General features: G+C 46.0%; 1 protein-coding gene across 4 annotated transcripts; it reads right to left on the bottom strand.

Annotated features, from left to right (window-relative positions):
* Window positions 1-571: 571 nt before the first annotated feature.
* On the bottom strand, window positions 572-22,787 carry MKRN1 (makorin ring finger protein 1). Of its 4 annotated transcripts, none has more exons than XM_003896678.3 (8): window positions 22,383-22,787; window positions 14,870-14,998; window positions 7,636-7,865; window positions 6,903-7,129; window positions 4,172-4,386; window positions 3,312-3,422; window positions 2,618-2,756; window positions 572-2,257 (listed from the first exon to the last, which is right to left on the bottom strand). In XM_003896678.3, exons 1-8 carry the CDS (start codon window positions 22,565-22,567, stop codon window positions 2,045-2,047), a joined length of 1,449 nt encoding a protein of 482 aa, XP_003896727.2. In that variant the 5' UTR covers window positions 22,568-22,787; the 3' UTR covers window positions 572-2,044. The 4 variants fall into 4 exon arrangements, with proteins under 4 accessions (XP_003896727.2, XP_009202235.2, XP_009202236.2 ...); XM_009203971.2 differs by lacking the exon at window positions 22,383-22,787 and adding an exon at window positions 21,823-22,283; XM_009203972.2 differs by lacking the exon at window positions 22,383-22,787 and adding an exon at window positions 22,060-22,206.
* Window positions 22,788-27,891: the final 5,104 nt, after the last annotated feature.

The raw sequence follows: 27,891 nt of genomic DNA, 5'->3' as shown, positions 1-27,891 counted from the left end.
GCTGGTCTCAAACTCCTGACCTCGTGATCAGCCTGCCTCAGCCTCCCAAAGTGCTGGGATTACAGGCATGAGCTACTATGCTCGGCCATAAATTCTTAATATAAATATTAAAATCAAGGAAGTTATTTTTACAAGTGTGGAAAAAAGGTCACCTGAAGTCTTCCATGAGAGTGGCAGAATGGTTCTTAGTCACAAAAAATTCACAATAATGAAAACTCCTTAAAAATTCACAAAATAATTATGCAGAACAAGCTTTCAAAACACAATTATGTTATGACCTTCCCCCGTTATCTGAGGGCATGAAGCAAGTTCAACCACAAGTGCATGGTGGCAGAAAATTGCTGGTGCCTTTTGCTGATCAGGCGGCTCAGCGTTAGTCTTGAACATTTTCAAGTATAGAATTGTTTGATGACCCCAGTTAGTTAAGGTTCCTCTTTCTCTCTCTCACATTTCTCAAATTATCTATCCTCACGAATACCTGACAAGAGACCAATCGAAGAGTCAGTGAGAGAAAATCATTATTCTTTGACATTGGCACATTTCAAAACAGCTCATTACACAGAACAGCCAATTTTTTTTTTAAATTGTTTTATTTGGGAAAAGTGCTTCTTACAAAAGGGCAGCTGCAAAATACAGAGACCTCTGCAACAATTATTTGTTTTTTCTTAAAGTGAAAGAATGAGCGGGATCCAAGGAATCAAAGCAGTAGATGGACACACCAGGAGCATCCCCGAGTTACTTTCAGGAAACAAAGCAACAAAACACAAAGGTAAAATTTCCAATCAAGGAATTCTTCCAACAACTTAACTTTAGCTAGTCTCAGGGATTCTCCCAAGCCCTCCCCTTCGGTGGAAAAGTATGACTTATCACTGCAAACCCATTACTCCACTACAATAAACACCTTAGAACAGAGTTTTGAACCACATCTGTCTACCTGAAAGCTCAGGGGTGGAATGAGGCAGATACTCACAAAAACAAACACTAAAAACCCGACAACAAAATGCCCCAAATGAGGACAAAGGTTTCTCAGAAAGTGCCTGTACTGGAAAGGCTAGATCGTAAAACATTAAATACAACTGTGTATCCAAGACCCAGTTTGTGTTAATATATGGGATAACCAGGTAGTTTTAACCTCTATGGCTAACCCCATTTCTCTATTTATATAGACAGAGCTAGCACTGCTATATTGACAACTACCAATATACTGCTTTGCCCTTTAAGATCTATCCGTCACACAAGGCTTAAACCACTAAACCAAGTTTTTCTACTAAGGCTAAGAATACTGCATCTATGCAGGGATGAGAAGCTTATCACACACCCACACTCACACACACCATGTCAGCCCTTGGGAGTCAACTTCCAACTCTGCATTGATGTTACGCCTCTCTATCTTTTATATGTATTCTTTCTCAATTTTCCTATCATGCAAAACAGTAGAAATCTCAACACATTCACCCCTGATTCTGGTTACCCAGTAGTATTACTTGTGTGCAATTAAACAAGAGACCAAAACCACAGAACAAGTGCACGTGGTAGGGATTACAGGGTAGGGAACAGACAAAAAAACACAGATGTGCAGATTTCACCAGAAACCTCAAGGATCCACATCCCATGTCTGGGGCAGAGGGCTATTGGCCAGCTTAGGTCCCTTCACCCATCACTCCTATTCTTGGACCCCAAAGCAGGGCCACTGCTTTTACTTTTGAACCTGGGGTCCTCAAAATGAGTGTGTGAAAAGTCCATAAACGCAATCTGGTTGAAAACAGATGACGCAACACACCTACACTAACTGTCTGACAGTTAAATTTGTGTTACAAAAAACTAACTTTAAGATTTATTTTTGTAACTTTTTTTCAACAGGGAAAACAACACACTCCTCAGGGAAAGGTGAGGGGTTGAGAAGACAGGCCCTGGGTAAAAATTCTTAGGACAGCACCTGGAGTTGAGAGGCCTGCCTAGGAGAGAACACAGGCCCTGCCGCACCGCCACAGGGCACAGCTGCTGTCTGGGGTCAGCAGACCAGTTCACACGCCACGCAAGGTTGCTATAGATCCAAGTCATAAAAATCTTCCAGCTCATCATGAAACAAGTCCCACTCATCTTCAGAGTCTGTTAGGTCGTCGTCCCCACCTGCAGCCAAAAGCATAAGCAACATCTCGCCCAGCTCAAAGGTGACAACCTCTTCTTCATCGTTGTCAAAGGGGTTGCTGTTCTCTCTTTCCTCAATGAGTTCCCAGAAGTGGTTCCTTCGTTGGGCCTGTAAAAAACAAGGCCATGATAGGGATGGCACTGTCGAGCAGTATCTTCTATCCTGTTGTTTATAAGGCAAAACGTCCAGCACACCAGAGGGCATGACGAACCAGACTTCTTAGTTAGGGTTTCCATTTACCACTTCCTCCCCTATGGTTACTTGATGGAAATCGTTTAGGCTAGAACTTTAACACATTTTTTCCTTTCCTATCCCTCCCAGGCTTCTGAGGTTTGTTTCCTCCTTTAATACTCTACACTTTCGCTCCCAGATCTGAGCGTTAACCTTTTCCTTCCCCTACCCCAGTATGTGCAGGACTCAACTGATACCTTGGAATTTCCCCTCTTTTAAAAAAACAGTGAGAGTTACCCGGTATCTGCTTGATGTTCCCACTTTCTGTCTCTGTGGCTCCTCTCTACGGCCATCAGGGTACGCATGCTTGTAAAAACAGTTCCCTCCAAATGGGCAGCTCCCACGTCCTTCATCAAAATACCTGCACGCCTTGTTGCTGGAAAGGAAAATATCGCAACCCTTATTCACAGTGGATTTCAGGTCTGTATTTGACTATCATCCGGGGTTTCTTTAAACAGGTAGGGATAGAACCAGTATGTCAGCTTACAGCCCTCCCCAAGATGTGTTCTACGAACATGTGTGTGCCAATGCAAGAAACACTAACTAGAAACCGGTAACTCTGTTCAAGTCTATGCTGGTTAATAGCTCTAGTACAAGCAGATGCCATAGAGAGAAAATCTTCTAGAAAGCCAACACACAAGAACACAGGACAGCTATGACATGGATTCAGAATAACGTAGAACCCCACTCGTGGGGCCTTGTCAACAATAGAGACCTCTTTATAACACAGTCCCTTGGTATGGACCCCAAGGACTGTGTTATAGCAAGATACGTACTGGGTAAGTGTTATCAGGGTGACAAAATAAACTCTCCTGGGAAGTCAAAGAAGGGTAGGAAGGAGGTAGGAGTGTATAATGCAGCACCATTCTTTTCAAAGTGAACCCAAGCTCTGTTGGGCTCTTCGCTTGAGAAAAGGCTGCAGTGCTCATACCTCATTGCCTCCTTGTATTTCAGAATGAGTTTCTGCTTCTCTTCTTTCTCCTCCACCCAGTACTCACTTGGAATGACAAAGTTAGATGTGATCCGGCATTCTGGGCAGGACCTGGGAAACAATGAACAGGCTGCAATGCAAATTCCCCTTTCACTGGCCCACTCTTCAAGGACACACCCTGGTGTGTCGCCTCCAGACTTAAAGACTTAACTGAAAGCCACGTGGGCATTTCCTGAAAGGGTTCCACATACTGTCACACAACTGACCATTTCTTTCAAGCAAAACAACCTCCTTTATAAATCCAACTCAACGGCTAGCCAGTTCGTTTTTTTTTTTTAATATAACTTAGGTAAAAAACAAAAACAAAAGAAGACATTTCACACAGACTCCTTTTTCTTTCGTTTAAATAAATTTATTTCTTGTAGCTTTGCTCTGTTTAGATTATGTGGTTTTTGTTCAGTTATGAGAACAATCTTTAAAGGATGGTGGATTATTGGCTAGCTTAATGAATGGAATAGGAAAGTGGAAAATGTAGTCAGGAAACATACATTCAGAGCTAGATCAGGTTGTTCACTGAGCCTAAACTGGCTAATAATCCATTAAACACAATCTCCTCAGAAAAAGCACGAAGATTCTACTAACTGATACACAAGGTTTCCTCATTCAAATAAAAGTAGGTAGATAGACCAACTAACCTAGAAGCTAGCTGAAATACAAAGAAGAAATCCCCATTAGAATATCCCAGTTTCAAGATAAAATGCATGCATTTAAATGCGGTCCATCTGGTTGAAAGTTGGCACAAGTTACTAAATTCTTCCCCAAAAGAGAAAGCACAAATGAAGACTGGGGAGGAGTCTCACTTTATGATCTTGCTCTCAAATTGCTTAGCACTCCTCCACTTGCGAATGCACTTGAGACAGTAGGTGTGGTTGCAGTTGGAGAGGATCCCGAAGCGGCGCTCGCTGGGGTTGGCTTTCTCATAGACCACCTCCATGCAGATCCCACACACCATGTCCTTGCTGCGCTGCACAGCAAATGAGAGCTCCATGTCCTTCTCATGGGCCTCAATGCACGACTAGAGAAGGTGGAGAGAGAACAAGTGGAATCGAGTCATTGAATCCTGAAAAACTTGACCAACAGTTAATGATGCACGTTCAAAGAATCAAACAGTCAACTGAAAAAACAATGTTCCCAAGCTGACACAAAAATTAGCTTTGCTGACTAGTAAACACAGGTGTGGTGTTTTTTGGTTTTTTTGTTTGTTTGTTTTGCGGCGGTACTTAACAATACTAGAAAATCAAACTGGCCGGGCGCGGTGGCTCAAGCCTGTAATCCCAGCACTTTGGGAGGCCGAGACGGGCGGATCACGAGGTCAGGAGATCGAGACCATCCTGGCTAACGCGGTGAAACCCCGTCTCTACTAAAAAAATACAAAAAACTAGCCGGGCGCGGTGGCCGGCGCCTGTAGTCCCAGCTACTCGGGAGGCTGAGGCAGGAGAATGGTGTAAACCCGGGAGGCGGAGCTTGCAGTGAGCCGAGATCTCGCCACTGCACTCCAGCCTGGGCGACTAAGCGAGACTCTGTCTCAAAAAAAAAAAAAAAAAAAAAAAGAAAATCAAACTATGAAGACTCAACTTTGGGAATGGAAAATTACCCAATTTTCTCTGCCCCAAACCTGGAGCTCAACTACATTAAAGAGAGCTTTCCACACTGTTTGTTATTTCTGGTTTCTACATGAGGTTAAGACCCTAGTTAAAACCTGTCAGAAAATAAGGGTGACAGGCGCGTAACTCTCTTGTGCCTTTAAAGAAAAACATCTTCGAGATTTTTCAACTACTCAGCTTGACAGATTGATGCACACTTAGGTTAGGTTAGATTAGCCCACTTTGGGGCTATTATAAATAATGCTGCCAAGAACATTCATGTACCAATTTTTGTGTGGACATCATATTTTATAAAGTCCAAGGTTGGGTGGATCACATGAGGTCAGGAGTTCGAGACCAACCTGGCCAACATGGCAAAACCCCGTCTCTACTAAAAATACAAAAATTAGCTGGGCATGGTGGTGCACGCCTGTAGTCCCAGCTACTCGGGAGGCTGAGGCAGGAGAATGGCTTGAACCAGGGAGGCAGAGGCTGCAGTGAGCCGAGATTGTGCTACTACACTCCAGCCTGGGCGACAAAGCAAGACTGTCTCAAACAAACAAACAAAGGGATCAAATTATGTCTACCTCATAACATGCCTCACCCCCTACAACCAAATTTAAACAGATGGAAATTTAAAAGAGATAGAAATGATTAGAAGCAAACTTTGCTCCAATAAATTTAAAGTTTGTAATACACTGTCTTCTGAACCTACCCTGGCTCCCATACATTGCTGCTGGAAATGTAAAATCCTAAAGCCACTATGGAAAAGTATGGCAGTTTCTCAAAACATAAAGCATAGAGTTCCTATGTAACCCAGCAATTCCACTCCTAGGTATATATACCCAAGAGAACTGAAAACATATCTTCACAAAAAAATCTATATACCAATATTTCTAGCAGCCTTATTCATAATAGCCAAAAACTGGAAATGACCTAAGTGTTCATCAACTCATGAATGGAAAAACAAATGTGGTCTAGCCATACAATGACAATAATTCAGCCATCAAAACTAAGAACAGATACACACAACCACACGGAGAACCTTGAAAGCAGTATGTTAAGTGAAAGAAGCCAGTCACTACGGACCACATTACAGGATTCCATTTATACGAAATGTCCACAATAGGCCAATCCAGAGACAAAGCACATTCGTTATTGCCAGGAGCTGGAGGAAGGGTGGAACGAAGAGTGACTGCTAATGGGTGTAGGATGATCAAAGTATCCTAAAATTTGTAAAATGGCAATGGTTGCACATCTCTGTAAATATTCTAAAAACCAATGAAATGTGCATTTTCAAAAGATTAAATATGTTCAGCGTGAATCTCAGAAACTTTTTTTTTTTTTTTTTTTTGAGACGGAGTCTCGCGCTGTCGCCCAGGCTGGAGTGCAGTGGCCGGATCTCAGCTCACTGCAAGCTCCGCATCCCGGGTTCACGCCATTCTCCGGCCTCAGCCTCCCGAGTAGCTGGGACTACAGGCGCTGCCACCTCGCCCGGCTATTTTTTGTATTTCTTAGTAGAGACGGGGTTTCACCGTGTTAGCCAGGATGGTCTCGATCTCCTGACCTCGTGATCCGCCCATCTCGGCCTCCCAAAGTGCTGGGATTACAGGCTTGAGCCACCGCGCCCGGCCAACATTATTTTTTAAAAGAGAAAAAAAATGTTAGAAGTTCATAGTCTGAGGTTCTGGAAGTATGACCTCTTTTTCTCTTTTGCCTCAACCTCCCAAGTAGCTGGGACTACAGACACACGCCTCCATGCCCAGTTAATTTTGTTCACTGGACTTCTTGATAAAGCATCCAAGAAGCCCAAGGAAGGAAAACTTCCCTACTCACTGATAATCATTCGATTCCTCAAATGTTTCTCTGAAATAAACCCACCATGCTGTGAAAAGGCAAATAATGATTATCACACCTAATAACACACACACACTCCCTAAAGACTTACTTTGATATGCTGTGATCTCTGGGCAGCATCCATCGGATGCAGGACCTGCAGCCCACACATGTCACAAGAATCTCCGTGGAGATACACACAGTTCTCCCCGTATCGGCACTCTCCCACTGCAGCATAGGGGCACAGCTGCTTCTTCGTCTCCACGGCGGTTTGCTCTTTCTCTGATTCTTCCTTGGTCACTGAGCCCTGCAGGGGTGCTTCAGTGCAGGAAGGTGCAGCTGAAAATGTGTAAGAGGGTGATAAAAGTCCAAACGATAAGGCAGATACATGAACTATAAGGGAACTGAGAATCTAACTTCAAAAAATGAAAATAAAACTGCAATTAAATACCAAAACAGTCTACTGAACTAATTTCTTCACTTGAAAGAAAGGAATGTTTTCTAACGCTGGTATTTCCAAGATTAGACTTGTAAAACAAAACAAAACAAAACAAAACAAAAAACACTGCTTCTTTATCTACGTCTTGGGTAACTGAAATTTAATTTCAAAAAGTACTCATTAAAGAGAGGATTCAGTTTTTCAAAACATTCTGAATTCATTTCACTGGGATTCAAAATTTCCTTCACTCTATCTGTAAATCTTAGGTGATCCAAATTAAAGTACTGTACTAAGATTAAACTAAAAAAGGAATGGAATCAGAAAGGGGAAAGTTGTCAAAGCTAAGCAAATGGATGAACTGCTATCCAAGCCCTCTAACTCTTATTTTCTTCTTCAGAATACTTACTACGGCCACAGTAGGGTTGCCCAGGAACAAACTCAATAGCATTCACCCAGTCCTCTGAACCTGCTCCTACGGTTGCAAAGTTTGAATTTCTTGACTCAGCTTCGCCTGTATTCATTTCAACAAGTGGTCCAACTATGGATGAGAGACTTGAGGGAGCAGCAAGGGATGACTTTGTAGTTAGCTCTGTAGCAGTTGCTTCTTCCTGTTTCAATGGCTTGCTATGTTCATATCTAAGAAAAAATTCAAAAGTAAGCAGTTGGCCGGGCGTGGTGGCTCACGCCTATAATCCCACCACTTTCACCAGAGGTCAGGAGTTTGAGACCAGCCTGGCCAATATGGTGAAACCCCATCTCTACTAAAAATGCAAAAATTAGCTGGGTATGGTGGTGGGCAAACAAACAAAACAACTCTGGTTTAAAAGATAATTTTTTTGGCCGGGCGCGGTGGCTCAAGCCTGTAATCCCAGCACTTTGGGAGGCCGAGGCGGGTGGATCACGAGGTCAGGAGATCGAGACCATCCTGGCTAACATGGTGAAACCCCGTCTCTACTAAAAATACAAAAAACTAGCCGGGCGTGGTGGCGGGCGCCTGTAATCCCAGCTACTCGGGAGGCTGAGGCATGAGAATCACTTTAACCCGGGAGGTGGAGCTTGCAGTGAGCCGAGATCGCGCCACTGCACTCCAGCCTGGGCGACAGAGCAAGACTCCGTCTCAAAAAAAAAAAAAAAAAAAAAAAAAAGATAATTTTTTTAAAAAAATTATTTTTACCCACTTTCTATCTTTTGTTTTCTTTGAGACAGGGTCGCGCTCTGTCACCCAGACTGGAGTGCAGTGGCACGATTGCAACTCACTGCACTCAACCTCCCTGGGCTCCCCAGCAGCCAGGACCACAGGTACACACCACCACACGCAGCTAATTTTTATTTTGTAAATACGGGGTTTTTGCATTGGTCTCCTGGGTTCAAGTGATCTGCCCCGCCCAGCCTAGTATAAATGTATAAGGAAGTTTAATCAATTTTTCTGTCTCTGTGAGAGAAGACACCCTTTATTTCCCCGGCTGGTTTACAACTCCCACCCCCCCCATTGCTTCTGTGGCCTTTAGTATTTTAAAGTATCAGATTCTTCAGTTGGTCCAAAAGTCAAAACTCCAAACAAGAAGTCAGCCAAGCCAGCCCAGGCACAGTAGTTCACACCTATAATTCCCAGCACTTTGGGAGGCCAAGGCAGGCAGATCACTTGAGGGCAGGAGTTCGAGACCAGCCCGGCCAACATATTGAAACCCCATCTCTACTGAAAATACAAAATTTAGCCAGGCGTGGTGGCACATGCCTGTAATCCCATCTACTTGGGAGGCTGAGAAGGAAGGTGGAGGTTGTGACACTGTGCCACTACACTCTAGTCTGGGCGACACAGCAAGACTGTTTAAAAAAAAAAAAGACCACTACACTCTAGTCTGGGCGACACAGCGAGACTGTCTTAAAAAAAAAGAAAGAAGTCAACCAAGCCAATATCGCCCCTTTCCCCAGAGGGTGTCCAGAAACAAAGACTGGGAGTTCTAATGGCATTCTGGGAGAATACTAGGTATCTGCAATATGCAAAACAGTCCCAAAGAACAGTCCCAAAACAGCAACAAAGAACTGGCCTCACTAAACAACAGCACCATCATTACAAAACACTGATGCAGAAAATCCTCTGAACTGTTGTGGCTACGATGCTATCCTTCATTATCAATGATCTACTCCCTCTATGAAGAGGGAAATCCCTGGGCATTGAGCAAGTTACATAAAAGAATCCCAACACTAAGAGTAAGAAGTAGGTGGCCAGGCATGGTGGCTCATGCCTGTAATCCCAGCCCTTTGGGAGGTCAAGGCGGGTGGATCACCAGGTCAGGAGATCGAGACCATCCTGGCCAGCATGGTGAAACCCTGTCTTTACTAAAATACAAAAAAAATTAGCTGGGAATGGTGGTGGGCGCCTGTAGTCCCAGCTACTCAGGAGGCTGAGGTCGGGGAATCGCTTGAACCCAGGAAGCGGAGACTGAAATTAGCTGAGATCACACCACTGCACTCCAGCCTGGTGACAGAGTGAGACTCCGTCTCAAAAAAAAAAAAAAAGAGTAAGGAGTAGGTTTAAGTTCCTAGATATAATTTTAATAGGAAAACAAGATCACAGAGCAAGCCTCTCTTTAAGATTCCTTCTTTAGCTAGTCCATAATCAATCTTTTAATAATCACCTATATCAGCTTGTAATCAACAATTATCACCAAACTTTCAAGTAGACTACTATAGTTTCTCTACATTCTTTCACTTTATGCTATGAGATCTAAACCCAGCTCAATTCTGGCTCATCCTTTAAAGAGTTTTAGAAAAGAGGCAGCTATGGCCGGGTGCGGTGGCTCACACCTATAATCTCAGTACTTTGGGAGGCCAAGACAAGGGGATCACAAGGTCAGGAGGAGACCATCCTGGCTAACACGGTGAAACGCCATCTCTACTAAAAATACAAAAAATTAGCTGGGCATGGAGGCGTGTGCCTGTAGTCCCAGCTACTCAGGAGGCTGAGGCAGGAGGATGGCGTGAACCCGGGAGGCGGAGCTTGCAGTGAGCTGAGATCCCGCCACAGCACTCCAGCCTGGGCGACAGAGCGAAAAAAAAAAAAAAAAAAAAAAAAAAAAAAAAGGAGGCAGCTACATCCTTATTAAAAAGAAAACTAAGAGGTCAGGAGGCCCAGTGGGTTCACACCTATGATCCCGGCATATTGGGAGGCAAGGGTGGGAGGATCAGTTGAGGCCAGGAGTTTGACACCAACCTGGGTGAGATAGGGAGACCCTGTCTCTACAAACAAAACAAAAAACTTAGCCAAAGGTGGTGGTTGCAGTGAGTCATGTTCACATCATCGCACTCTAACCTGGGCAAGGGAGCAAGACCAGATCTCAAAACAAAGAAAGAAACAAACAAAAAAACCAATTAAGGTTCCTTTCAGCTTTTTTTTTTTTTTTTTTTTTGAGACGGAGTTTCGCTCTTGTTGCCCAGGCTGGACCGCAATGGCACGATCTTGGCTCACCACAACATCCGCCTCACAGGTTTAAGTGATTCTCCTGCCTCAGCTTCCAAAGTAGCTGGGATTACAGGCATGCGCCACCATGCCTGGGTAATTTTGTATTTTTGGTAGAGACGGGGTTTTCCATGTTGGTCAGGCTGGTTTCGAACTACCCATCTCAGGTGATCCACTTGCCTCAGCCTCCCAAAGTGCTGGGATTAAAGGCGTGATCCACCATGCCCAGCCGCCCCCTCTCCCCCCTCGCCCTTTTTTAAGATGAAGTCTCATTCTGTTGCCTAGATCTAGATTCACTGCAAACTCCACCTTACAGGGTTCAAGTGATTCTCCCACCTCAGCCTCCCAAATAGCTGGGATTCCTGGCACATGCCACCATACCCAGCTAATATTTGTACTTTCAGTAGAGACAGGGTTTAACCATGTTGGCTAGGCTGGTCTTGAAATCCTGACCTCAAGTGATCCACCCGCCTCAGCCTCCCAAAGTGCGCGGATTACAGGTGTGAGCCACCGTGCCTAGTCCCTTTCAACTTTTAAGTTGAGCCATTTGCATCTGCCTCAACATCAGAGGCTCACCAAAATAGGTAACCTACCTAATTTCTTCTGGTCTCAAAACTATTTGGGGCTGGCAAAGTTGTCTGAAAAAATAAGCTGGTTAATATGCAAAGCCTAGGGCTTAGCACAGATTTCTTCAATTTAACCTCCAATTTTTCCATTCACTCATCCACACAGTCCATTCAGATGAGCACTTCTTCTGAAACAGGGACCAAATGCTAATTAACTATAGCCTTCTGATTCTATCTCAAAGTCTATTCTCATCCCTCTGCTTGGGAGGTTGGATTCTTCACTCTCATCAATATTCAACTCCTCCTGCCCCAGTAACAGTTGGCAGTAACTCTCAAAAGACTGGAACCCAGTTCAAGGAACACAGCTCCCTTACAATTAGCCTCAATACCTGCAGAGACTGTACCACCACAAAGATTCCCCCATTCATCACTGTAGGGTGAAGTTCTCACTACTTTTTCTGCCTTGTATAGTGAGACTGCAGAAGACATGTCTAGTGGAGAGGCCGGGCGCCGTAGCTCACGCCTGTAATCCCAGCACTTTGGGAGGCCAAGGCGGGTGGATCACCTGAGGTCAGGAGTTCAAGACCAGCCTGGCTGACATAGCGAAACTATCTCTACTAAAAATGCAAAAATCAGCTGGGTGTGGTGGCGCATGCCTGTAATCCCAGCTACTCGGGAGGCTGAGGCAGGAGAATTGCTTGAACCAGGAGTCGGAGGTTGCGGTGAGTCAAGATCATGCCACAACACTCCAGCCTGGCAACAGAGTAAGACTCTGTATAAAAAAAAAAAAAAAAAAAAGACATACCTGGTGGAGAGTTTGAGAATAATGTCACTGTCATTTTCCCCCTTTTCAGCAATACTCTAATGACAAATTAGCAGAGGGCAAAATGAATAACAACTAAATAAAGTTTTTATGGGATCAACTTCTGAAATCCTACAGTCATTTGAAAAAGATCTTCTCTTCACCCCCATCTTGACTGGACTCTCTAATAAACAGATGTGGGATGACTTAATATTAATATCCTACCCCATCAATAATGTCAGGTTCTGAACTCTAATCATTTGAACCCAGTGACTCACACTAGATTTTCTGATAATGACAGTAGAATTGACTATGACACCAGGCGCGGTGGCTCATGCCTGTAATCCCAGTCCTTTGGGAGGCCGAAATGGGCGGATCACGAGGTCAGGAGATCGAGACCATCCTGGCTAACACGTTGAAACTCTACCTCTACCAAAACCACAAAAAATTAGACAGGCATGGTGGCGGGCGCCTGCAGTCCCAGTTACTCAGGAGGCTGAGGCAGGAAAATGGCATGAACCCAGGGGCGGGAGGTTGCAGTGAGTTGAGATCGCACCACTGCACTCCAGCCTGGGCGACAGAGCCAGACTCCATCTCAACAACAACAAAAAAACATTGACTATAACACTGTCAAGTCTTACCGAGGGTAGTGGTTTAAAGTATGTGCAAAACTCTTTGACATGTCTCCCTTCAAAAGTTGGAGCCCAATCCTCTCCCTTTACATGTGGGCTGGACTTAGTCCAGAATCAGTGGAAGTGACACTACATGACTCCCGACACTAGGTCATAAAAGGCATTGTGGTGTCTCCTTTGTTAAATTGTTTGCTCTAGGGAAAGCTAGCTGCCAAGCAGCAAGGACACTAAAGCATCCCTATGAAAAGGCCCATGTGGGCCAGGCATGGTGGCTCAGGCCTTAATCCCAGCACTTTGGGAGGCAGAGGCAGGCAGGCAGACTGCCTGAGCCCAAGTGTTGAGACCAGCCTAGCCAACATGGTAAAACCCCCTCTCTACTAAAAATACAACAGTTAGTGGGGTGTGTGGGCCGGGCGTGATGGCTCATGCCTATAATCCCAGCACTCTGGGAGGCTGGTGTGGGCTGGTCAGGAGATTGAGACCATCCTTTCAACAAGGTGAAAACCCTGTCCCTACTAAAAATACAAAAATTAGCTTGGCGTGGCAGTGCATGCCTGTAATCCCAGCTACTTGGGAGGCTGAGGCAGGAGAATTGTTTGAACCTGGGAGGCAGAGGTTGCAGTGAGCTGAGATTGTGCCATTGCACTCCAGCCTGGGTGACAAGAGCAAGACTCTGTCTTAAACAAAACAAACCAAACAAACAAACAAAAAACCAAACCAAACAAAAAACAATCCTGGCTGGGCATCGTGGCTCATGCCTGTAATCCCAGCACTTTGGGAGGCCGAGGTGGGCAGATCACTTGAGGTCAGCAGTTTGAGACTAGCCTGGCCAACATGATGAAACCCTGTCACTACCAAAAATATAAAAAATTAGCCGGTCATGGTGGCACACAGCTGTAATCCCATCTACTCGGGAAACTGAGGCAGGAGAATTGCTTGAATCTGGGAGGCAGAGGTTGCAGTGAGCCCAGATCTTGCCACTGCACTCCAGCCTGGGTGACAGAAGAACGAGACTCTGTCTCACAAAAAAAGAAAGAAAAAAAAAAAAAAAAAAATATATATATATATCCTGGAGTCCCCATCAAGTCTTCAGATAACTACTACCCTTGTTAAAATTTTGACTACCATCTCTTAAGAGTCTCTGAGCTAGAACCATCCAGCTAAGGCACTCACAGAATCCACAACCCCAGAAACTGAGTTAATAAATGTTCACTGTTTTAAGTTACTCAATTTGGGGGTGGATCAGGTTCCGTGGCTCATGTCTGTAATCCCAACACTTTTCCCGAGGCCAAGGCAGGAAGATCGTTTGAGCCCAGGAATCTGAGACCAGCCCATGCAACATAGCGAGACCCCCATCTCTACAAAAAATTAAATTTGAGGGTTACTTGTTTAACATCCATAGATAATACACCTAAGACATTTCTTTCTTTCTTTTTTTTTTTTTTTTGAGGCGGAGTCTTGCTCTGTGCCCCAGGCTGGAGTGCAGTGGCGCGATCTCGGCTCACTGCAAGCTCCGCCCCCCCGGGTTCACGCCATTCTCCTGCCTCAGCCTCCCAAGTAGCTGGGACTACAGGCGCCCACCACCTCGCCCGGCTAATTTTCTTGTATTTTTAGTAGAGACGGGGTTTCACCGTGTTCGCCAGGATGGTCTCGATCTCCTGACCTCGTGATCCGCCCGTCTCGGCCACCCAAAGTGCTGGGATTACAGGCTTAAGCCACCGCGCCCGGCCCACCTAAGACATTTCTGAACTAGGAAGACAGAAAAGCCCTACCCAAATTTCTTTTTAAGGTGGAGTCTCGCTCTGTTGCCCAGGCTGGAGTGTAGTGGCAGGCTCTTGACTTACTGCAGCCTTCATCTCCGGGTTCATGCAATTCTCCTGCTTCAGCCTCCGAAGTAGCTGGGATTACAGATGCACACCACCATGCCCAGCTAATTTTTCTATATTTTGTAGACACGAGGTCTCACTAGGTTACCCAGGCTGGTCTCAAACTTCCAAGCTCAAGCAATCCTCCTACCTCAGCCTGCCAAAGTGCTGGGATTATAGGCATGAGCCACTGCCCAGTCAAGAGTCATTTTCAAAGCATTATTTTTAATCAATGACATATAAAGCTATCAGAATTACGCCTTTTACATTTTTCCTCCAACCCACCCCTGAACAAATTTATAAACAAATTCTTACCTGCAGCGGTCTCCATAAATACAGTACCCTCGCTGAAAATACTTGCACACTACACTATACGGACTGTCAGAGAGGTCATGCGAGTAGCGACAGTTGTCTCCTTCCTTACAAACCCCATGCATAAAATACCTGTGAGACAAAGGACCACAAAACTAGATTAAAACCAATCCTTGAAAAGATTAAAACCAATTAGTATTCATGGCTAATATATTCAACCATCAAATACATAAACACACGAAATAAACAAAGAAAGGGCCGGGCTCGGTGCCTCGTGTCTGCAATCGTAGCACCTTTGGGAGGCTGAGGCGGACAGATCATGAGGTCAGGAGATCAAGACCATTCTGACTAACATGGTGAAACACTATCTCTACTAAAAATAAAAAAATTAGCCGGGCGTGGTGCAGGCGCCTATAATCCCAACTACTCGGGAGGCTGAGGCAGGGGAATCGCTTGAACCCGGGAGGCGGAGGTTGCAGTGAGCCAAGAGCCTGCCAGTACACTCCAGCCTGGGCAACACAGTGAGACTCCACCTTAAAAAGAAAATTGGGTAGGGCTTTTCTGTCTTCCTAGTTCAGAAATGTCTACGTGTATTATCTATGGATGTTAAACAAGTAACTCTCAAATTTAATTTTTTGTAGAGCTGGGGGTCTCGCTATGTTGCATAGGCAGGTCTCAGATTCCTGGGCTTGAGATGGCACCAATGAGCCACTGCACTCCAGCCTGGGCAACAGAGAGAGACTCCACCTCAAAAAGAGAGAAAAAGAAAAAAAAAAAGATAGTCTACAAAGAATTTCTCCTCCAAACAAAAACCAATGAATATAAGTAGGTGTCTTGTTTTTAAATGACACCACCAAAAAAAAAACCATCATCCAAATTCACCTTAATGTCACTACCCAAGTTGAGTTTGCCTTCGGTGAAAGCCTGGGCCATATATTATTTCTGAAGTTCCTTCCACCATGCAGACTGACTCCGAGAGACACTGTCCAGTAATAAAGACAAAATTTACTAGAATCCCCCTACTGCTGTGCCTCTTAGAAATCTAATAGTGGCCGCCAAGATAGAAAACAAACTGCCAAGTTACCCTGTAAGGGTACAAGAGAACCAAACAGCACCCTCAGAGTATCTCTAGGCATCTTAACAACCTCTTTAGGAATTTCTATAAATTATAGATATGGCATTTAATCAATTCATCTGCAGTGACATTTCTTACTTTGATATTTAACTTTTAATGAGTGAGTACACTGTTTATCAAACTAGATTATAAATTCCTGATGGGTAAAGACTGGTTTATTCCCCCTATTATCTCCTACTATCTGTGCACATAATATGTACTTGTCAGATAAAGGTAGAAATCTGGGCGCGGTGGCTCCCGCCTGTAATCCCAGCACTTTGGGAGGCCAAGGCAGGTGGATCACCTGAGGTTGGGAGTTCGAGACCAGCCTGACCAACATGGTGAAACCCGTTCCTACTAAAAATACAAAATTAGCTGAGCGTGGTGACACAAGCCTGTAATCCCAGCTACTCAGGAGCCTGAGAGAGGAGAATCCCAGCACTTTGGGAGGCCTAGACGGGCGGATCACAAGGTCAGGAGATCGAGACCATCCTGGCTAACACGGCGAAACCCCGTCTCTACTAAAAACACAAAAAATTAGCCGGGCGAGGTGGCGGGGCCTGTGGTCCCAGCTACTCGGGAGGCTGAGGCAGGAGAATAGCGGGAACCCGGGAGGCGGAGCTTGCAGTGAGCTGAGATCTGGCCACTGCACTCCAGCCTGGGCGACAGAGCGAGACTCCGTCTCAAAAAAAAAAAAAAGACAGAGAGAGAAGAAAAAGAAAAAGGTAGAAGAGCTGGGGTGGTGGCTCATGCCTGTAATTCCAGCTACTCTGGAGGCTGAGGTGGGTGGATAGCTTGAGGCCAGACCAGGAGTTCAAGGCCAGTCTGGGCAACACCCTATCATAAAACAAAAAAAAGCAAATAGAATAAAAGGCTATATAGCCCTGGTATGGTGGCTCCCGCCTGTATTCCCAGCACTTTGGAAGGCTAAAAATTGGGCGGATCATCTGAGATCGGGAAATAAAAAAAAAAAGAAAGAAAGAAAAAAGAAAGAATAAAAGGCTGTAGGGTGGGCCCCGAGGCTCACACCTATAATCCCAGCACTTTGGGAGGCTGAGGGCGGTAGATCACCAGAGGTCAGGTGTTCAAAACCAGCCTGGCCAACATGGTGAAACCCTCTACTTACTAAAAATACAAAAATTAGGCCGGGTATGGTGGCTCACACCTGTAATCCCAGCACTTTGGGAGGCTGAGGGAAGTGGATCATGACGTCAGGAGATCGAGACCATCCTGGCTAACACTGTGAAACCCTGTCTCTACTAAAAATACAAAAAACCCAAAAAATTAGCCAGGCATGGTGGCACGCACTTGTAGTCCCAGCTACTCGGGAGGCTGAGGCAGGAGAATTGCTTGAACCCACGGTGGGTGGGGGGCCCAGAGGTTGCAGTGAGCCAAGATCACGCCACTGAGACTCCGTCTCAAAAAAAAAAGAATAAAAGGCTGTAGAAGACAGCTAGATGTGATGGTGAATCATGGTACCAATAGCAAATTAAGTTTTCTTTCCCAGCTGCATAACCTTTTTAATACCATCTAAATATTTATTATTTATTTCCTCTCACAATCACTAGGTAGTTTCCAAGTAATAAATTTCACTACGGACATCACAGCACTCAGATAAAGAATTTCTAGAAGGATTTCCTTCTCTTTTTTTTTTGAGATGAAGTCTCGCTCTGTCACCCAGGCTGGAGTGCAGTGGCACAGTCTTGGCTCACTGCAACCTCCGCCTCCTGGGATCAAGCAATTCTCCCACCTCAGCCTCCAGAATGGCTGCAATTACAGGCGCCTGCCACCACGCCCAGCTAATTTTTGTATGTTTAGTAGAGACGGGGTTTCATCATGTTGGCCAGGTTGATCTCGAACTCCTGACCTCAAGTGACCCGCCTGCCTTGGCCTCCCAAAGTGCTGGAATTATAGGCGTGAGCCACCATGCCCAGCCGATTTTTAAGTTATGTTAACCACATTTTTCAAAACTTTTGAGACCAGGTACGGTGGCTCATGCCTGTAATCCCAGGACTTCGGGAGGCCGAGGCGGGTGGATCACCTGAGGTCAGGAATTCAAGACCAGCCTGGGCAACATGGTGAAACCGCATCTCTACTAAACATAAAAATAATTAGCCGGGCGTGATGGCACGCACCTGTAATCCCAGCTCCTCGGGAGGCTGAGGCACCAGAATTGCTTGAACCCAGGAGGCAGAGGTTGTAGTGAGCCGAGATCATGCCACTGCACTCCAGCTTCCGCTACAGAGAGAGACTCTGTCTCAAAAAAAAAGAACTTTCAAGGCCGAGCATGGTGGTTCACACCTGTAATTCCAGCACTTCGGGAGGCCAAGGCAGGTGAAACACACTCGAGCTTAGGAGTTCTAGACCAGCCTAGGCAACAGGGTGAAACCCTGTCTCTACCAAAAATGCAAAAAATATTAGCCGGGGTGGTGGCATGTGCCTGTAATTCCAGCTACTGGGGAGGTTCAGGCGGGAGGATTGCTTGATTGCTTGAGCCTGGGAGGTGGAGGCTGCAATGAGCCAAGACACTGCCACTGCACTCCAGCCTAGGGGACAGAGAGAAACCCTATCTCAAAAAATAAAAATAAAAGAGTTTTTTGAAAAATCAAAAAACCTTTGATTTTTGTGTATTATTTCAACTACCAGAACACTCATCTACCATTACAGAAGCACTCTAATAAAGCGAGGTCTAAATTCGAATTACAACTTCTCTTTAAGTATTAACTGTTCTAACTGCACACACTCAAGGTAACTCAAGGTAGCAGATGCAATGAGCATATTTCTATTTCTTAGTATTCCTGTAATAAAAGATACGAAAAACAGCCTGGTGGTGGCAGCATAACACAGTTTCTGAGGAAAGGTATTCTTAGGTTTTACTTAAGCAGAAGTAAAACACAATGAAAACCTCAGGAGAAACATCAGAAAAAATATAACCAGTAAGAAAATACAGGTGATTCCAAGCAATTAAAAACATTCTAATCAAAACTAACTTAAGAGTATTACACCCTAAGTGAAGAAAACAGCTTTAGTCAAATTCCTAGATACAGGAGGGATGTGCTATACGGAGAAATCAGCACAAACACTAAACCACACCTCTACCTGATTCTCTTTAGGGGACATTTACCTAGAAAACATTGAAAATGTTTATTTATAATATAGTATACACATCTGCACTCTCTTGAGCACCTAATATTGTGTCTCCCATTGCTGGCGTGCAATGTTTACTTACTGAATGACTGAACAAGGTCAAGTTCCAGAAAGACACATATGCGGCCGGGCATAATCCCAGCTACTCAGGAGGCTGAGGCAGAAGAATCGCTTGAACCCGGGAGGCAGAGGTTGCAGTGGGCCGAGATCTTGCCACTGCACTCCAGCCTGGGCAACAGAGCAAGATTCCGTCCCCCCAAAAAAAGAAAGAAAGAAAACAACCACTGCACTCCAGCCTGGGAAACAGAGCGAGATTCCGTCCCAAAAAAAGAAAGAAAGAAAGAAAGAAAGAAAACAACAAAGATACACATGTGTTCTATTAAGTACTTTGTCTTTAGTAATTTACAATTTTTTTTTTAAATGAAAGGAGAGGTGGCCGGGCGCGGTGGCTCAAGCCTGTAATCCCAGCACTTTGGGAGGCCGAGACGGGCGGATCACAAGGTCAGGAGATCGAGACCATCCTCGCTAATACGGTGAAACCCCGTCTCTACTAAAAAATACAAAAAACTAGCCGGGCGCAGTGGCGGGCGCCTGCAGTCCCAGCTACTCGGGAGGCTGAGGCAGGAGAATGGCGTGGACCCGGGAGGCGGAGCTTGCAGTGAGCTGAGGTCCGGCCACTGCACTCCAGCCTGGGCGGCAGAGCGAGACTCCGTCTCAAAAAAAAAAAAAAAAAAAAAGAAAGGAGAGGAATCTTACAAAGTTCCTGTTAAAGTGGGTAATTCTAGGTATGGCTTTATCAACATCATTCAAGCATTTACTGAGTATCTGCTCTATGCCAGGAACTGAGGAAAGAAAGTCCTGCAGATAAAATAGGGCCCTGCTCTTCTCAGAGAGCTCAAAGTGTACAATACAGATCATAGGCCGGGGGCAGTGGCTCACGCCTGTAATCCCAGCACTTTGGGAGGTCAAGGGGGGGCAGATCACCTGAGGTCGGGAGTTCAAGACCAGCCTGACCAACATGGAGAAAGCCCTCTACTAAAAACACAAAATTAGCCGGGTGTGGTGGTGCATGCCTGTAATCCCAGCTACTGAGGCATCTGTAATCCCAGAGACTGAGGCAGGAGAATCAATTAAACCTGGGAGGCAGGGGTTGTGGTGAGTAGAGAGCACACCTTTGCACACCAACCTGGGCAACAAGAGGGGGACTGTCTCAAAAAAAAAAAAAAAAAAAAGCTCATAGTTGACATTCCTCTATCCAAATGAGAAAATAGTTTTTAGTAAGAGATCATGTTGGTACCTAGAACAACCGAAAACAATGTCAAACACTAAAATCCCAGACCTATCAAGTAATCTGCACAACAACAAAAAAAGTCTCAAGCAAAAGCTATACAAAAAAACCCCAAAAACTGGTAAATCTAAGGTCTTTTTTTTTTTTTTTTTCCTTCTGACAGAGTTTCACTTTCGCCCAGGCTGGAGTGAAGTGGTGTGATCTCGGGTCACCGCAACCTCCGCCTCCTGGGTTCAAGCAACTCCCTGCCTCTGCCTCCCGAGTAGCTGAGATTACAGGGGCCTGATACCACGCCCGGCTAACGTTTTTTGTATTTTTAGTAGAGATGGGGTTTCACCATCCTGGCCAGGCTGGTCTTGAACTTCTCACTTCGTGATCTACCTGCCTTGGCCTCCCAAAGTGCTGGGATTACAAGTGTGAGCCACCGTGCCCGGCCTAATTTTCATATTCTTAGTAGAGACAGGATTTCACCCTGTTGGCCAGACTGGTCTCAAACTCCTGACCTCAGGCGATCCGCCTCTGCCTCCCAAAATGCAGGGATTACAGGCGTGAGCCACCGCCGACCTAGCCACCCAGACAGGCCGGCTTCAATTTTAAAAAGACGTAACTAGCACATATAAATCAACTGTAGCATTGTAAAAGGGAAACAGATACTCAAATAATTTGCTCCATGAGTAGAAACTTTAAAATCATCATTCCTTGCAATATTCCATTTTTACAATCCACCGATGAATAAGACAAGTGATCTAAAATTGCGTTTCTGCTTTCTACATCCCGTTATGTAAAATAATTAAGCTTATTTTTCACACCTCAAATGTATCATATCAAAGGCTGAGAGAGCTTCGAAGGTCGCCAGGATAAATGTATCCCAGCAAAGACTGGGAAGGTTTCAAATTTCACCCTTAATACTACAAGTTCTTATTAGGAATCATTTTTACATACTTGCATTTAAATTACACCACCTAGGTGAAAACCGGCATTTCAGCTGATTTATTCAACTGATAGAAAATGAAAAGCTTACAGTCGCTACTGATCACTATTTAAAAACTGGAATATAAAAAACGTACAATTAAATGCCTTCTTCTGCGTAGAGCTAGATAGTTTTTTTTACAAGCGTACACATCCATACAACCGCCATCCCTTAATTTTTCTAATATTTAAGTCTCCCATATCAAACCAAAACCAAACCTCCCTCCTCTTCCGGGAGCGAAGAGCCCTTTCACTCCTTCAGAAGATGCGTAAATTTCAAAAGAGGAACACAGCGCTGGGGGAGGGTAATAATCTGCAGCTCAAAAACCCGCGGGTGGAGAAGACAACCCCGGCCCCCGAACGCCTGCTTCTAAGACAAAGCTCGCACCGCCAACCTCGACAAACATACAAAGAAGAAATACAAAAGCTTCTTCTCACAGTTGGGCGGAGGATGGGGGGCGGAGGGACCGAGGGACGTGAAAAGACGTTACAAACGGATGGCACGGAGGGAGAAGAGGGCCGGGAGCCAGGCAAGCTCGCTGGGGCCCTCGGCGGGGTGTCTAGGCCGGGAGAGGATCGCTAGGAGACCGGCTGGAAGAGCCCACCTCCCGAGCCCCGGGAGCCGGAGGCAGCGGCGGGGGCATCCTTCCAGCGGCAGGGGAGGAGCCAGCCCACCTCTCCCCGATGCGCTCGCAGCCAGCTCAAGCAGCGCTCAGGGAAGGGTAAGCGGCGGTGCAGCCCCGCGGCTCCGCAGCAATCGCGCACCGCCAGGCCTCCGCGGACAGCGCTGAGGTCTCCGCGGCCCAGCGGGGGTTGACGCAGTGACTGGAGGAACGCGGCGGCGGCGGCGAACGCGAGGGCTGCAGAGGTCGAGAAAACGCCGGTCCCCGCCCTCCCGCGCCTCACGCCGCCGGCCGGCCGCTCTCCTTCCTCCCGCGCCGCAGACTCGGCCCGCGGCCCCCTCCCCGCGGCCGGCGCTCCGCCGCGCAACGTCCTACCTGCAGGTGACCTGTTTAGTCCAGCCGCCGCCGCTGCCGTCGCTGCCGCCGCCCCCTCCGCCCGCCCCCAGGGACGGGGCGGTGACTGTGGGGATCGGGGTGGGGGAGGCTGCTGCCGCCGCCGCCGCTGCCGCTCCTGCTCCTGATGTTGTGGCTGTTGTTCCGGGAGCTGCAGCCTCCGCCATTACTGTTTATCCCACACAGCAAAGGCCCCGGAACTTCCGGGATCACATAGTTCCGGTCCGGCTGCGGGGAGAGGACGGCGAGGCCAGGAGAGGGGAGGGGAAGGACACTGAGGCACCCGCTCCGTCCCCGCCTGCTATGCGTCGCTTCTCTGAGCGCTCTCGCCACTTCAACTGCGGGCCCGGAGCGTGCGCGCCCGCGGCCCGCCCACGGCGCCGCTGATTGGTGGAGGGGACGTCTCCTCCGGGAAAGGGGCGGGGCTAGCGGGGGGTCTGTACAGGTGTGTCCTGGGCTCGAAACCCCAGCGACGAAAGTCCGCAGTTAGCGGCTTGCTTCCTGGCAGATCCTGATATAGTGGAGCGGGGGCTGGGGCCACTAGGAACCCGCAGTCGGAAGACCTGGGTTTGAATCTGCACTTTCCCAATTCTCTAGTAAGATTTGAGCTAGGTACCTGTTCTGAGCCTCAGTTTCAGCCTCTCTCAAATCAGGATGACAGCAGACCCACATATGGTTGCTGTGAGGATTACATGATGTCTTTAGAAATCACTGAACTTAGTGCCTGGTACATGGTAAACAGTTAATAAAGGTTATATCATTCCTAGTATCAGAGATGTGATCTTGGCCAAGTATTTTGGCTGAGCAATGCTCTGAAGGGCCGTTCCCCTTATCTCCCGGCTTCCCTTTCTAAGCTATGTGTGTCTTCCAGCAAATTATCCTACCTCTTGGTGCTCCTGCTTTCTCCTCTGTAAAAATGACAATAATAATAATAATAATAACAGTACAGGCACGGTGGCTCACGCCTGTAATCCCAGCACTTTGGGAGGCCAATGTGGGTGGATCACCTGAGGTCATGAGTTCGAGATCAGCCTGGCCAACATGATAAAACCCCTGTCTTTACTAAAAATACAAAAATTAGCCGGGTATAGTGGCTAGTCCCAGTTACTCAGGAGGCTGAGGCAGGAGAATTCCTTGAACCCGGGAGGCGAAGGCTGCAGTGAGCTGAGATCGCGCCACACTGCACTTCAGCTTGGGCGGCAGAGTGAAACTCCGTCTCAAAATAATAGTAATAATAGATAATAGTACCTACTCTAGAGATGGCTGTGAAAATTAAATGAGAGTCTGTTTAAAAACCTTTGCATTGGCTGCGCGCAGCGGCTCACGCCTGTAATCTCAACATTTTGGTAGGCCGAGGGGGGCGGATCACGAGGTCAGGAGATAGAGACCATCCTGGCTAATGCGGTGAACACCCCGTCTCTACTAAAAAATACAAAAATATTAGCCGGGCGTGGTGGCAGGCGCCTGTAGTCCCAGCTACTCGGGAGGCTGAGGCAGGAGAATGGCGGGAACCCAGGAGGTGGAGCTTGCAGTGAGCCAAGATTGCGACACTGCACTCCAGCCTGGGCGACAGAGCAAGACTCCGTCTCAAAAAAAACAACAACCCTTTGCGTTGTGCTTTTCACACTGCAGTGAATACAAAATGAGTAACAAAATATGTCTGGAATATCCTAGCTTTTTTTTAAATGCATCTTTAAAACTGTATATATTTAAGGTGTAAAACATTGTTTTAATATACACGTACATAATGAAGTGATTACTACAGTCAAGCAGATTTAGCATATCACCTCACATGAATATTTTGTGTATGTGTTTGTGGTAAAAACCCAAGCTCTACTCTTAGCAATTTTCCAGTATACAATACGATATTATCTATTAACAATAATCATAGTCTTCGTGTGGTACATTAGATATCTAGACTTATTCATCCTAGGCAGCTGCAACTTTGTCCCCTTTGACCTAGATGTCCCCACTCCCCACTCCGCTCCTGGTAAACCACTGTTCTACTCTGTTTCTATGTATTCAACTTTTTCACATCTTCACATATAAGTGAGATAATGTAGTATTGTTCTTTGTGTCTGGCTTATTTCGTTTAGCATAATGTCCTGCAGGTTTATCCATGTTGTGGCAAATAAAGGCTACCATACAGTAGTAACCTTCAGAGACACAATAGGTGGTAAATGTTTCTTTCAGACTTTCAAAGTTGTCAGACTCTCAGTTAATATCTCCTAGATCTGGGGAAGGGAGCAGCCAAAGAAGTCTCTTGTAAATACAGCCTTCTATTTTATGGCTGAGAAATAAGGCATATCCTAACTTCTAAGGATTACTTCTTTGTTTTGTTTTGTTTTGTTTTTTTTGAGACAGAGTCTCGCTCTGTCACTCAGTTGGAGTGCATGGTGCACCCTCGCTCACTGCAACCTCTGCCTGGTTTAAGGTTTTATTCTCCTGCCTCAGCCTCCCAAGTAGCTAGGACTACAGATGTGCCACCACACCTAGCTAATTTTTTGTATTTTTAGTAGAGACAGGGTTTCACCACGTTGGCCAGGATGGTCTGGATCTCTTGACTTCATGATCCTCGCCAACAACCCCCCACCCCCCCACCCCCCACCCCCCAGGCCTCTCAAAGTGCTGGGATTACAGACGTGAGCCACTGCGCCCAGCCTGGATTACTTCTAAAACTATGAAAAGTTAAGTGTACTTAACTTTTAATTTTGTTTAGAGATGGGGTCTCACTATATATTGGCCAGGCTGGTCTCCAGCACCTGGGCTCAAGTGATGCTCCTGCCTTGGCCTCCCTAAGTGCTGGGATTAGAGGCATGAGCTACCACTCCGGGCCTTAGAGCGTATTTAATTATTTTTCCCCATAAGGCCTACTGTCCACTAAGATGCAACATATTAAACTCTGAGCTTCCATAGGCAGTTTTTCATAAGCCCTTAAGTTCGACTTTTCTGTAGTCTCTACTTTGAGAAAGTGAAAATCAGCCTATTGATCATCAGACCACAATGCGCCCAACACAGGCAAACAAAGAAGGTGGCAAAAACAACAGAAAAGAATGCATCTCCCAAGGCCACACCACAGCAAGATAACTAATAATTCCCTTGAAGGAAACCAAAATATTTCACTTTACCTCAAAATATATACTTCTGGCCAGGTGTAGTGGCTCATGCCTGTAATCCCAGCACTTTGGAATGCAGAGGTGGGCGGATCGTGTGAAGTCAGGAGTTCGAGACCAGCCTGGGCAACATAGCGAAATCCCCGTGTCTACTAAAAATACAAAAATTAGCTGGGCTTGATGGCGTGCGTCTGTAATCCCAGCTCAGGAGGCTGAGGCAGGATAATCTCTTGAACCTGGGAGGCGGAGGTTGCAGTGAGCCGAGATCACACCACTGCACTCCAGCCTCGGCAACAGAGTGAGACTCCATCTCAAAAATAAATAAATTAGTTAATTAAACTTATTTGACATATTTTATTATTTCATAATAAAAAAGAAAAAGAAGATACCTCTTCAGAAGGGTTGGAAATACAAGAATAGAAGGAAAGCTGTCTTTCATGGGAAAGACGTGCATCTGTAGAGAAAATCTGCCCTGAGGCAGCCAGGCTTTCTTTGGAGCCCTCCCTTCCCCAGATGTAGAAACATTAGCTGAGAGCCTGACAACTTTTAAAGCCTGAAGGAATATTTACTACCTATTTTGTCTCTGAAGGCTGCTACCTATGTGGTTTCAATGACCTAACAGACCACTGTGGCTAGCCAGGCTTCAGCTTCTCTCCATCCCGTAACTGCTGGCCACCATATGATTTACCCTTATATCCTGTTTTGGGGTATGTTCCCCATTCTTTCAGTAACATCAAGATGGAATATAACCTTCCCTTCCCCGTTGAGTGGCTGGGATCATCACTCTCTTATTCTCCCTGTGCGCATTAATAACTTTGTATGCCTTTTCACCAGTTAATCTGCCAGGGTTTTTGTTTGTTTGTTTTGAGACAGGGTCTTGCTCTGTCGTGCAGGATTAAGTGCAGTAGTGCAGTCTCGGCTCACTGCAATCCCCCCACCTCTCGGGCTCAAGCGATCCTCCTGCCTCAGTCTTCCGTGTAGCTGAGACCACAGGTACACACCCCTATGTCCAGCCAATTTTTGTATTTTTGGTAGAGACAGGGTTTCGCCATGATGTCCTAGATGGTCTCGAACTCCTGGGCTCAAGCAATCTTCTCGTCTTGGCCTCCCAAAGTTCTAGGACTACAGCCTCTCGGAGGACTGGGATCTTTGCAGAGATATATCCCAAGTGACTAGAATAGTGTCTGGCATATAGTAGGTGCTCAATCTCTGATGTTATCAAAATTACCCAGCAATAAATACTATGCCTTGGCTCACCATCCATACCAAACAAAAGTAACAACGTGTTGTATTAAAAGGAAACAAAATAAACAAAAGCCATCTCTCCTTTAGTGTGCGGGGGTAAACATGAAGCAAAAGGGCAATTCATGCATTTATTTCCTACCAAACTATTTATTAGGGACCCTACTGTGCCCAGCACTACATAGCCAGGTGTTTTTTGTTGCTGTTGTCGTGTATATGTATGTGTTTGTGTGTGTTTGTGGGATGGAATCTCGCTCTGTCGCCCAGGCTGGAGTGCAGTGGTGTGATATCAGCTGACTGCAACATTTGCCTCCTGGGTTCAAGCGGTTCTCCTGCCTCAGCCTCCCGAGTAGCTGGGACTATAGGAGCCCACCAGCATGCCCAGCTAATTTTTGTATTTTTAGTAGAGATGGGGTTTCACTACGTTGGTAAAGATGGTCTGGAACTCCTGACCTCAAGTGATTGGTCCATCTCCTCCTCCCAAAGTGCTGGGATTACAGGCATGAGCCACCACGTCCGGCCCGTGTTTTTGTTTGTTTTTAATAGAAACCAGGCTGGTCTTATCCCCCCTTCCCTTCCCACGCCTTGGCCTCCCAAAGTGCTAGGATGATAGCCTTGAGCCACCATGCCTGGCCTAGGTTCTTACAAGGCGGAGTAAAGCCTTGGTGTGATGTGAAGGTGCCCAGAACTTTCTCCGATTACTAATGCCTTCTCAGGTGCCAAAGTCCAGAGGGGGATGCCTGTATGCTGGGAAGGACTCCAGTAGGAGCAGAAGATCTTTGCCTCATCCATCTCCACTGACTGGGGTTAAGGCCAGTAAAGGAACACAGGGAACTTCACCCCAAAATATGACTCCCTGGTATAATGAGTCTTTTGAAATAAATATGCCCTAGAGATCAACAGGGTCGGAAGACACTTCCCCAATCTACATAAAGAGCCAAGGACCCTCCAAGAGCAATTGTTTTTCCTCCCCCTGTCTATTATCTTTTGATCTTTTGCAGGAAGGAAGACCAAGAATGTAATCACATCAGAACAGATTCTTTTACAAGACAATGTCTGTCTTTCAGGCTCATTCAGTTTCCAAAGAGAACCATTTACAAGTTAATCTCTGTTCCCTTATCCATTCATTCTGACTT

Source organism: Papio anubis, chromosome 4 (assembly GCF_008728515.1).
Source record: "Papio anubis isolate 15944 chromosome 4, Panubis1.0, whole genome shotgun sequence".
Taxonomy (NCBI): domain Eukaryota; kingdom Metazoa; phylum Chordata; class Mammalia; order Primates; family Cercopithecidae; genus Papio; species Papio anubis.
The sequence above is the reverse complement of the archived record's forward strand: the minus strand, read 5'-3'. Positions and strand labels throughout refer to the sequence as shown.